Raw genomic sequence first — 13,073 nt, forward strand, 5'->3', positions numbered from 1 at the left:
AGGTACACAGCTCATGCCAGTAAGAACTGCTGTCCTGCTGGCTGGCGGGCTACCACCTCCCATCCTTCTGGAAGAAACAAGTTACGATTCCCTTCTCTTGAGATGTACTAAAGAAGGGAGTGGCTTTTTGTATCTCTTCCTTTACCAATGTTGGCAGATACTAATAGAGAAGTAGGAAAAAAAGTATGTAACTGAGATGAAAAGAAAGTAATTGTTCCATTGTTTTTAATAATCCTTTATACACTGACATTCAGGTTACACTGCATATCTGAGAACAGGCCAACCTTTACAATCACCCATTAAGAGTCTTTGTCTTGGTCTGTAATAAACAATTTCTGAGGGATTCTCCTCACCCGTCCTCTTAGTTTAGCCCAATGGGCACTTCATCTGCTAAAACTTTTCTGCTTCTATAAAATAAACTTACCTTTAAACACTCTGATGGGAACTTGAGAAAGTCTTCTGGACTGTTGACTGCTCAGATGCCGGTTACTGCTACAATGTGCTGCCTTTATATCTCTGAAATAGCTTGATGATTCCTTTCCTTATGTTGACAAGAAGAGCACTAGGCCCTTCTTATTAGTCCCTCTTTACTCTGAAACAGGGCCTGTGGTTTCAGTCATGATTCATCCCAGTAGGCTGTACTGCTTTCTGCCTTGATTATAGCCATTTTAACAGTAGCTAGAGGGAGAGAGAGGGATGCCTCTCTTACGATGAGGGGGCTCAGACAAAATTACATTATCATCCTTTATCAAGGGTTTTTGTTTGACAAAACCAAGAGCAGATGTAGGAGATTTAAACTGCATTCTCTCTTGGGGAAGACAAAAAAAAAGAAAAAGAAAAATGCTTTTGAGAAATTCAGGCAAGATATGTTAAAACAAAAGGAGTAGAATAAATAATGTAGTCCTGTGGTGAAACTGTAATTTAACATTTTAATAACCTGAATGGTAATTTAGGACATATATATCTGCTGCACCACAGTATAGTAAGTATAAGAAAAGGAAACAAATATGAGACCCCTGAGTGGTAGTTCCTTACAACTTCACCCTCGTCCAGCAAAATTTGAATATAAAATATCCCTGGTGACTTAAGGGAATTTGTGAAATAAAGTGGAAGCTTGTACAATTAAATAAACTGTAGCTAACATAGGAGTCAAGATAGGCAAATTTCAGAGGGAACTAAAAGGAAAAGAGAGGAAAAAGCTGCTTGATGTTGGGTTAACGTTTGTAAACTCTGCCTGGGCAAATTCCAAATGATGGAAGCTATAATAATATCAGTTTCTTCCTGTAGTTTAAATGTGTCTAGAATCATATTTTAAAATCCCACAGATGCTTTGCAAACACAGAAATTGGAAAATATGTTTTAATTTTATTTTTTAAGTTAAGGAGGGGTTTAGAGTTTCTTGCTGAAGTTGAAAATCTGGAAGCCTTGTGTGACATCCTCTCTGAATCATTGAGGAACAAAAGTTTTACCATTGTGGTGTGTATATGTTTTTTAATTAAAATCAAAGGTAAAGCAAATCCTTATAGACTGAAAGACAGCAAAGATGACCTTTAATATCAAAGATAAATTTGGGAAAAGGGTACAGGAATTTTTGCCTAACAAGATTGAACAGCCTGGATTATGAACCACTGATCTTATTTCCAGAACTAATAGCAAGAACTGAGTAACTGAGGATATAACTGGCTTTTTTAAACAATGTGGAGAATTGTGTGGGGTCAGTGGTCCACTCAAGAAATCGACAAAGCATGGAAGTATCTATTTATGAGTGAATTATAGAAATGCATATATTTTATATATATATATTGCACATGCCTGACTCATTTATATAAAGATGCAATTTTATCCATGCAGGGAGATAACTAGAACATGAAGGAAGACAAGGAAGAGGAGAGTAGCCTTGTACTGAAGGGTACATTACCTGAGGTTACCCAGCGCCTAGTGAAAGGCTGGGTTATAGTGCACAGTTCCTCTCCGTGCCAAGAAGAGTGAGGTGGTCAAATTTGGTTCAGTACTTACAGGGAAGTTCTGTGCAGCTCCCAGAGGGTCTTACCAGAACAATCCAGTCTCTCCCTGTGAGCAGAAATTTATTATGAAGTCTAGAAGATATAGAAGTGTTCAAATTATGAAAAAAAGTTTTAGATTCTGTTCTTTTATTTTTTTTTAAATTGCCTAGTATTTTCTGGGCTGCTTCCACTATTCTATTTTAAATCTGATTATCCTCCTACAAGTGATGCGCTCTTGCCATATTACCTGCATTTAGACTTAGTTTTTAATTTTACTAAGAAAATCAAGTCTGAACTAAGAGCAGATCTATAAAGCCAGAAGTAAGTAGGTAAGTGCAAATTCTGTAGTTGACTTACCTGCCCTATGCATTGAAGTCTGTGATGACAGATAGTTTCTCATACAAATTCGTGTTACTGATGTCCAGCTGAGATACAGTGAGTAGAGGGAGTGGACTTTTAACTTCAAATATCAGGTGAGCTTACACTCCCAGCAGAAAAAAAGGTATGCATTTACATGTAAAATTAAAGAAGATATTGAGGAAAGCTATATATACTATCAAGGATTAACATAAGATAACAGTATTTAATACTAACCATAATTAAGTCTTTTGAATATGTCCTATATTAGCAATGTTCCACTTAACAGAAGTCTTAAGACAAAACTTTCATAAACAGCAACAGTATGATAGATCTGGTAACTGAAATCCAAAGTTATTTTTAATAATTTTTATCAGGAAATTATGGACTTAGTATGCACTTATTTACTAATATGTGTATGAATTACTTTACTAAGTGAAATGTATATAAAATTAACTCTTAGGTCCCTTAAAATAGCAGAATCTTACTCTGATTAAAACCACAGTGGATATCAGTCATCAAATGTCTGGAATTTGCTATTTTCGAGATGCAAGCTAGAAAGCTATTTAGTATTTTAATTTTAATACATATAAAATAAAATAATTTCTAACTAGATCAAATCATGCAGCTTTAGTATTGTTCATTATCTACACTGGACCCAAACGTCCATACTCCTGTGATAAAATTAGTGTCTCTGATACTCCACTGTAACCACAGATAGAGAAACGCAGTAGGTAGCAAAAGCGGAACTGCTAAGCATGCCCACATAAGAATGTCACACTTAGGTAACAGAGTGTCCCTCAGGTCAGCCTACGATAAGAGCAAAGTCAAACAAGGCTGAATCCTTGATGTTTTGTGTTTTAAGTATCTGAAAATTGTTCCCGACCAGCTTCGACCTGCAAGACCTCAAATGATCATATGAGCAAGGCAATAAATTGGTGGTAACTTGCCCTGAGGCCCATGTTGTAGTTGTGATGTTGTGAAAGTTACATCTAGTGTTAGCCTGTCCACACAGATCTACCTACTTGTTCAAGCTTCACAGACGGGAAAATTTTATATTTACTTGTACCGAAGGAGAACTATGGTGGCTGAATGGGCATGGCTGAAAGGCTCTGCATCGTATCAGTGCGGTCAAGTAGAGATGCATGGGAACTCCACGGCATTAGGAGAGCTGGGGAACCACTTGCTTTCCAAAACTCCACTCCTGAGCAAGATTTTGGCAATGCCAACAGTTTGTAGCCCTGCAGTGTTTGCCAAACATCTAGGACGTGGCCTCCTGTCATGGGACAGACTGATTCACCTTCCTGACAGAAATCAGAAATGGAATGTAGTGGGCATAGTGGAAAGCCATTTGAGTAGGAAAAGACAGCCCAAAAATTATGATATCCAGAGGAATGGACAGCAGCTTTCGCAATGTCAACATGCTTCAACGTGGACTAGCACAATTTTACAGCCAGGCCGTACAAAAGCAAACTTTCAAGTCATGTCAAGTGCCCAGGAATACCAAAAAGAAGAAAAAAAGTGTAAAGGTAACTGGCATTATTATGCAGAGCACAGCAAATGCTGTATTTTAAAAAAAAAAACAAAAAAACCCCCCATGTTGTTATATCTTTGTTTCTGGTCAGGGATTTGGCCATTGGTAAAGGCATTATTATATGGGAGGTGTTTTCTTGCTACAATTTTTTTTTTTTTTCAGCAGGGATAATTGTGATTTTTATTCAATTTTATAGCTTTGTGAAGATAGATCCCTGATGACAATGTGATGAGTACTTACTGGGTTTTTCTGTGTGATATCTAATATAAAATAATTCTTTTATATATATATATATTAGATATTTATATTATAAAATAAAATATTCTTTTAGCCCTTTAAAAATTTATTTGTCTCCATCTTTATGGCCCTGATAAGCTGATCAAAAATCTTCTCTGAACCTGGCCTTTTTAAATAAGGCATAGCTTTGATACAGTACAAATGCAAAGGCAAATGAAAGCATTCTTTTACTACTTTCAGGGTCTTCATCTCTCACCTGTGTCTGTGTTGTTTGCCTTTTCTTCTTTCTTATTATTAGCCATCCCCAAAGCCTCAGTAAGTACACATACAGAGCTTAAATAAATGGAACTTCTTGTTATGAATATTCTTTGCCTTAGTAGTGAGGAGAATTAACCATTTTCTTTCGCATAGTTTTTTTCTTCACATCAGTGCAGTATTGAAGGAATTCCTTTTAAGAATCACAATTGTTTAGGTATTCGCACAAATTTAGTGTTTAAATTATTTTTATTCCTTTTAAACAGAGATAAATAATTCTTGATTGTTCTTCGCCTAAAAAATACTTACTGCATACTGGGAGTGACTGTAAGTTGTTTTCTTTTACTTAAGTCTTGCGTCACTCCAGGAAGAAAGATTAGAGTGTCGGGCAGATTATCACCTCATGAAAAAGTTAAACTGGTCTTAAGTATATGATTTCTTTAGATTTAGTTGCTCTTTACCTCAGAATGCCTCTTTGCTAACAGATGTCAGGCGTTGATCGCTTTAACGTCTTACTAAGGGCTGTCAGGAGGCTGCCAAACCCAGACAGTCCCACCCAAGAGTCTTAATTATGTTGTGTCAAGCTACATTAGCTAGCTTTCTGCTTGGTTTTATTTTTGAACAAATGGAACTTTTTACCTTGAAGTTTTCATGTTGAGTTGGGGTAGGGAATGACTCAGAAAAGGTACATGTTTTAAGTACCGGCGGTTACTTTCTCAAGAAAGCCATGTGATTAACTGATGTCTGCTAACAGGGTCTTCCAATTATGAGATACGGGGAGACTTAACAAATTGGGTTGTCTGGGTCACAGGTCTATAATTACTCTTAGAAAAGCTGTCAAACACTATTCAGGAATTTTGTTAGCCAGTTTGTTGGCAAACTTCTCAAGGAGCAAGTTTCTGACAAAACTGTGCTACCCGCATGTGTTTTGAATAGTGCAAGGAACTAGTGCAAGAAAAAAGCAAGCATGAACTCTAGAAGAGTCTTGATCATGAAAGAGCAAGCTCCATTCTCTTTTAACCGCATTTATTCACGGTGTCAAATACTTTCAGGGAGAACTGGATTTGTAGTGAATCTGAACATTTAAATATAAACTATGACATTCTTTGTTATCCAAACAGACTAATGAGTCTGAACTGTTTCAATAAAAGGCACATCACACTGGCATTTTATGAGTCACATACAAATTTAGTGGCATGTCATAACCAAGGTACAGCAGGTTTTGTGAGAGAAGCCGTTTTAGAGAAAGAACTAACAATACATGTTGAAGAAAGATGTGTGCTATTGTGCAAGTGAGATTTTTCCTCAGGTTTAAACCAGGGGCAGCTAGTTTGAAGCTTGCTGCATCTGTTGCAAACCCCAAAAAATTATTTTATGCCAGAAAGCTTCAGCTGTTTTTCCCTTAACTGCATCACTTGCTGTAATAAATATAGTGTAGACAAAATGACAGTTTTTAACATCTGATTCTACTGAAACATAATCCAGGAACTGTCAAATGCTATTGTAACTTTACAACACTAGAATTCCATAATTCTACATACTTTATGATTAAGTCACAAGTACAGTTTTCAAAATGAGGTAAATACTATATAGAGTTAATTTTCTGTTCTTGTAAGCACTCAGTATTATTTTGGATTCTACTGTTTGAGGTTTTCTTAGTTTATAACACTAAGTTTGCACAGTCGTATTTTTGAGGGACCATTTTGAGTCTCTGATCATAGTACGTAAAGTGGATGAATAATGTAGTGTAAATACATACATTTAAGAGAGGTGGTAACTCATCATGTGGGCACAGAGGTGGCAGTACTTGACAAATGATGTATGTTACAAAAGCCACATTAGTACTTCTGCTCAAAAGCTGATACAGTTTTCAGTATATTTTCTTTGTGATATGAAAAGATAGGGACTGTCTGGGATGTGTGCCATGTTATGTGGTGTGTGTCCTGAAAGTGCAGATTTCTGTTCTCCTTGAAGAGCAGTGATCTAATTTTTTTTCCCCCTAATCTTCATCAGAGGTGTCTGAGAGAATGCAGACAACAAGAAAATCTGTAAATAGGAAATGTAACAGTTATTTGTAATGGAAAAATATGTATTATAAAACTAGGAGCTGATGATACAAGTGTACGTAACTGTTAAGAGTTTGGAAAGGTATGTTTAATCCTTGCAACCACATGCTCAAATGTGCAAAACTTTTTGACCAAATACTGGATTTGTTATTCATCTGTATGTATAAAGTGTGAACACGACAAATCTAAGATCCTTCCATTTGGTCCTTTAGAAGCAGCACTCTGCCCTGACTAACTTGAATGCTCTGCAATACCTCCCACATGCTGACGCTGCCGAATCTTTTAGAAGTGGCACGCAGGGGTCCTAACTGCAGCGTCTAGATAGCCAGGACTCTAGCCCAGGGGTGCACAGTTTGGAAACAGTCAGGGAAAATATGACTCTTGTGGGTAATATGCCACCTGGACATTCACGCAGATAGCAGAGGGACACAACAGAGTGGATTGCGCCAAATGACATGTCTTTTTTGTGTGTCAGGGATCTCGGCTGGTTGGGTGTGCTGTCGGGAGGCTCATCCACAGCAATACTGTCTTGCCTTAACATTTCTGTGGTGGTTTTTGTAACTGCGTGAAGTCACAGGAGAAGTGCTGTTTAGTGGGGCGTTTGATTGTGCATAATTATAAGTTTTAGTTAGAATTTTTAAAACAGGAGTCAATGAAGAGGCTTCATTATCTAGTATAAAACAGGAGTCAATGAAGAGGCTTCATTATCTAGTATAAGGCAGCCTCTCCTGCAGACACCTCTTTTTGGTCATTCTCAGACTGACTTCTGCCCACCCACTGTAACATCACTGACTGCACTACACTTACTTCTGAATTACACCAGGGTGAGTATTTCAAAACCTTTGGGGCATTCAAGACTCATGTTCAGCAAGTAATTTCTGCCTTTTTTAATACAATGAACTGACACCTCAGACTGTGAAGGGTTCAAACTTTGGATACTCTTCTGCCACAGTGTCAAAGTTTCTGTTTTCTCATTGGCCTGTGTGCTTGCACTGGAGGTTTTATTCTGCTAGTGATTAATTTCCATGTGTTCACATAATCAAACACTTGTGAACTAATAAAATTCCAAGTGCAGTAGTACACTGCTAAAGGCAATGAAAGCTCAACAATTACATGATTTAAAGACTCTAATATTCAAATCAGAATACGAGACAAAGAAAAGCTGTTAATATTATTTTCTACTCCCATTTCAGGCTTTTGATAAAGACCCCGTCTGACTGTCTTTTATCAGATGATTTAATTCAAAGTGATACATGAAAGGGACCTGCAGGACTGGACCCTAAGAGATTAAAATGAAAATATTTTAGGAATATTTCAGTTTTAATAGGAATGTTAGATCTCTGCAGTGTTTTTTGAACTGATTTGTTTCCAAGGGAACAACAATCTTCAGTGCTATAAACCTCTTTAATGTTAGCACATTACAGGTAATGAACCCCCATTCCCTGGCAGTGTTTGTCGTTCTTTTTTTTGTCAGAAAAGGCTCTCATCCATCTTTATTTTTCTGCTCATTCTTCACAGTTTCATGTAATTTAATTTCCTTTTAGTATTACTGTAATTTTGACAAAAGTAGTACATATGACACATTTCTGAGCATTATTGACATAGCAATAAAAAATAAGAAACGGTTGAGGGATTTATTTTGGAACAAAAAGTAAGTCACAGGCAGTGCCACATTGAGATACCATATCTTCAGGTGCTGTCTGGGACAGCTCCGTCTACACACGGTCTCAATTCTGTTTAGTTTTTCAGTAACAAACCTAAAACAAATTGGGGAGGGAAGAACAAGAGAAGCGAAAATTCATAGGAATTTTGACTCATCTGGCAAAACAAATCCACATGGAGAGAAATTCCCACTAAGAATTTAAAGCCTAGTTCTCCAAAACTTTTCTGGGTGGTGTAAAAGTATCTCAGTATTCTGCTCTGCTAACCTGTAAAATACAGCCTTACCTGTGTGCAAGCTCTCCCATAAATTCTTGTTAGCTGTACAGAAAATGTTTTTGTGGTAAACGAACAACCCATGTGTTGCAGTTGTGGAATGTTTTCTTTCTGGGGAGCATGGAGAAGTAAGCCTGGCAGGTTGTACATGTTACATTTGTATGTACTACAGCATTACCGAGCGGTCACATAAACGGGTGTGGTCTGGGGGTTTCTGTTTAAACATCTAATGCAGAGTTTCTTCGGAAACACGGGCATGTTTTTATGAAGTGCTGAACATCCATTCTTGAAAAATTGGATCTTGCCTAAGACATGCTTAGATCATGGGCCTGAGCTAAAATGAAAATTAACTTCTATTGTGCTTTTTCACATTGATTTCACAACGCTATTTGTTGAGTTAGATCCTTTGTAAAAACAGCATGAAGAATGAGGGTTCGTTTGTGTTTTACTTCTGGGATTTCAGTAACTATTAGTGCTCTTACTGAAGTAAGATCTTAGTTTGAATTATCAGAGTTTTAACAGAATAAGTTCATTTTGGAAGCAACTTCATTGACTTCAGTAGAATCGATCTCGATACAGTTCATTTTGACTTACCAAATGTTTTATTTTCTGAGCAAGTTAATAAAGAAATGTGTATTAAAAATGCTTTTTTCATAGTTAGAGGAAGAAAAATAAAGAATTCAAGCATGAATTTTAACTTCTCTGATTCTCAGAAGCACTTATCCTGAATTCTGTTGGCCTGCACATTAGAAACTAATTGGCAATGCTTCTTATTTAGATAGGTTAGTTACAGTTGTATGTTGAAAGGGAGAACATTTCTCTGTTGGCTCTTTGCATTAGACTGAAACATTAAACAGTATCCTGATAGGGTGAAATACGTACATGTTATGCCCAGGTCTTACCTTTCACTGAACTTTTGAGGACCATTTAGGGGTATGTTCATCAAGGTTGTTGGATGTATACCTGAGATCCTAGATGAAACAGGGACGACCTACATGGTAATTTTGTCAATCCTGAGATTGTTTAAAATGAGTGAAATAAGAAAACTTAAGACCTCATTAGCAAATCAGTAATAATTCTGCTTACTAATAATAAGAACAGACATTAAAGAGGGATACCGTCTTGTTGCTGACTTGATAAGTTTTACCATATTTTAGCTGTGGGGTAAAGAAAAAACAGTTTGTCTAGTAAAAAACAAATAGCAGCTAATACAAGTTAAAAATAAAATAATTTCTTTTGGATCAAAAAGAATGGCTGATTAAACACGGTATGTTAACTGTACTGAGGTTTGGAGTGTATTAAGCAATTATAAGATCATGTAGTTTCTGTTGTAGTGGCATTGACACGTTCATAGCTCATAGGTGAGCCAAAACAAGAAAAAAACCCTCCTTAGTCTGTTGTCAAAAATGATACACTTCTAAAAGTACTTCATTACTGAAACGTAAAAGGTAACAAAGCAGAATAGCAAAGCAGTTATCTTATTGGTAATATTTAAGCAGTGTTCTTTTTGCTGATTATCTTATTTTGAAGTTTCCCACCTGTTGAACTCAATAGAAGTTACCTCCCCAAATCACCAAAGTTCAGAAAAGCTGCTTTCCCGTAAATGCATTACCAGGCAGTGGAGAGGATTGTCTATGTGTGGAAGGCTGGGGAGATTCATGCATGTAATTCTGTAAAACAAAATCAATAAATCTGATGACAGATTAAGTTGCTAAATTTTGTAAAACTAGACTACTGTTTGGGTCATCAGCACAGCACTATTGGATTTTCTATGGTTTAATGCTGAAAAACAGGATTATTGATTTTAGGATTTTCCACGTATCCCCTCTGGGAGTTCTTAAGCAGTCTTTATAATGTTTCACACTTAAGTTGACAACTACAGTGACATAACTGTGTCCTCGCCTTAGTAATCATTTTCTAATCATATTGGAAAAGGCTGGAAATGGTTTATAAAATGATTATTCCAGACAAACAGGGGAACAGGAGGGTTGTCGGGACGTCACTTCTTTGTCTGGTGGTCATTGCTACCTGCCTGCCATCTTCCCTTGGAATTAACTTACGGTCACAGATTAAGACCTTTGACTGTCATAAATCTGCTTCCCAATATGTGTGACTGGCAGGGGAGTTCACAAGCTGTCCCAATATAAATAGGATTTTAGCACATCAGGTGCTGCTCCAAAGTAAAACGGGCTGTTTTGCAGTCGTCTTTGTTGGTGTATATTCATTGCTCCTCTCCCGTTCCATGTGTATGCATGCCTGCGTGTGTATGCATGTGTGTGTGTACGTAAAGTAGAAGCTGAGATAGGGTAACAAAATGAGCTACTGTATGCAAGAAATATATGAAGTGCACCCAGCTGCCGGTAGCAACTGCTACATGCAATCCACTGATTATTGCACATATATTGAAGATAATCAGGGTTACAGCAGTTGTGATGCTCAGGTCCTGCACAGTAACAACATATATATGGAACAGGCCTGGGCGGTGAATCAGCCTTATACCTGTAGTTACCCTGGAAACGTGTTTAAAAGCGAGTACTCTGACATGGACATGGCCCTGAATCAGTACAACCAACCTGAATATTTCACCGAAGAAAAACCTACTTTTTCTCAAGTGCAGTCGCCATCGTACTCTCAGAAGAAAGGTAGGGGCAATTTATTTAAATAACAACAAAAAAAATATCTCTGTTTTTGTTTTTGTTTTGCTTTAAACTTACAGTTGCATCAGTTGGCTCAGATACATCTTTGAATGTGAAGGCTGCCTGTTCAAAATTGAAAGCAGCAGTAACATAGGTTGCTAGGTGATTGTAAGGTTTGTGAGTGATGAGGATTTCCAAGCACTTTTTTCTTAATCTGTAAAAGAAATTTGCAAATATATTGCTTGTTTTCTGCTTTCAGGGGCTGTTAAGTTCATGTGCTATTCACCAGTGAGCTAGATAAGAAAGTTTCTCTTCTGAAATGTCGTCATTATATATTCTGCATCTTAAAGCTGTGTTTCTGGTTACATACAATTTCTGTGAGTCCTCATTATCAGTAAACGTGAACTCTATTTACTCAGCAGCTTGGGCAAAATATTTTGAGAATAGAACTGTAAATATGTATGGGAGAAATACTACATTTCATAGAGTAACTGTCTTTTAAGTGAAAACCATGTAGTTTCTGATTATGCAAAGCAAAAAAGACTGGCACTTCAAGAATATATCTATGCAAGAAAGACTATTCTGCATCCAAAAAGTTGATCTAATCAATATGTTTGTGAGAGATAATTGGTGCAATACCTGCTCCCTCAGGGTTAAATCATTGCCTGTTTTCAGAATTTATTCTCTTGCTTTCAAGTAAACAAAACAGATTCAAAAAGCCCAAAATACCAACAAACGCTTGGAAATGTTTTCAATGTTATTTGTTGTGAACTCAGACTAGCAAACTGACGCATACAGAATATACATTCTCTGTGTTTCTTTAAAATCACATTATTAAAGATACTCAGTCTGCTGTACCAACATAATATCCCTTTTCTATTAAGACCAGATTTTTTGTATGCAGTTATCCGAAGCCCAGATGAATCTGATGTAACTAGATAGGTAGAGAAAACACCATTTACTACTTTTAAGGTGGCTTTATAGTAAAAAGTAGACTGTGTAATCTTACTAACTACATGGAAAACTGAAATATTTTCCTTTGTATAGGCAATATTCATTAGCACTTGGTACAATAAATCTATATGTTTGGTAGAAAAATGCCTTAATTTTATACTTTGAACAGCATTGTATTTCATAATAAAGGAAGTATTTTTTAAAATCCTGTTCTAGGAAGCTGTAAGAACATGATCAAAATGTAGACTAAATGTAGTTGTGGGTCATGCATGTTTTTGTGTTGTGCAACATTTTAAATGCTTTTTAAGGCTATTTATCTGCTATTGGATTTTAACTAATGAATTTATAACTCTTTGTTCCCATGTCATTTTTGGTTAAAGAAAAATAGTACTCCGAATTAACTTAGAGAAAATAAAGACTTGCTATTGCAAAGTCAGCAAAGGAATACATTTTTCGTGATGTTAAAAGTTATAAAAAATAATCGATGTACCTAGGTCAGAGCTTTAAGTAAGTTATTTCAGTACTCAAGACAGCTGACATCTGCTCTGTTTAAAGTTTTTGTACTTTGGTTGAAAGAATGCAGAGTTCTTTTTAAAAACTGCTTGTCTGCCCTTGTTTTCCACTACCTCAGTTTCACTAAGAAATGGCAGTGAATTTTAGTGGAAGCCAGCTCTCAAGCAGGCTTTTAATTGATCATTTATGGCAACTGAGCAACATGCTTTGGGATTCTTTAGAGCCTTATTACTGTGATAATCAATGAAGAGTTGCCTTGCTTCTGTCAAACCTTTGCAAATGCTGAGTTTGTTAAGCAGAAGAGATCTAAATTGTGTGGGACATGTGCATCTTCTCTCTTTTTTTTTTTTTTTTTTTTTTTAATTTCCATCTTTTAACCAAGCTATCATAAAACTAATGAATCTTTTAATCCTGTCCTAAGAACAGAAGGCTCTAGACAGGGCATGTGTGTCTGTATTGATCCACAATTGATTTGGGGGAAGACGATGGAGTTTGTTAGAGAAGCCTTGGTAATAGCCAATTAAAGCAAAATTAAGTCCCTAAGCAGGTGTTCATGAGGAGTCTTGATTGTTGCAGTTGGTAT

General features: G+C 36.6%; 1 protein-coding gene across 10 annotated transcripts in view; it reads left to right on the top strand.

Moving 5' to 3' along the window:
• THRB (thyroid hormone receptor beta) overlaps positions 1-13,073 on the top strand; it is a 175,326-nt gene that overhangs the window by 132,198 nt on the left and 30,055 nt on the right. Inside the window, exon 1 of one of the 10 annotated variants that reach the window (XM_074861039.1) lies at positions 3,442-3,889. The exons of 8 other annotated variants lie outside the window; for them this stretch is intronic. In XM_074861039.1, coding sequence (XP_074717140.1) covers positions 3,442-3,889 — 448 coding nt within the window. Of the gene's footprint in view, positions 1-3,441; positions 3,890-10,701; positions 11,030-13,073 lie in introns of those variants that run through there. One more of the 10 variants, XM_074861047.1, reaches the window with a different exon arrangement.

Source organism: Strix uralensis, chromosome 1 (genome assembly GCF_047716275.1).
Source record: "Strix uralensis isolate ZFMK-TIS-50842 chromosome 1, bStrUra1, whole genome shotgun sequence".
NCBI classification, from domain to species: Eukaryota; Metazoa; Chordata; class Aves; order Strigiformes; family Strigidae; genus Strix; species Strix uralensis.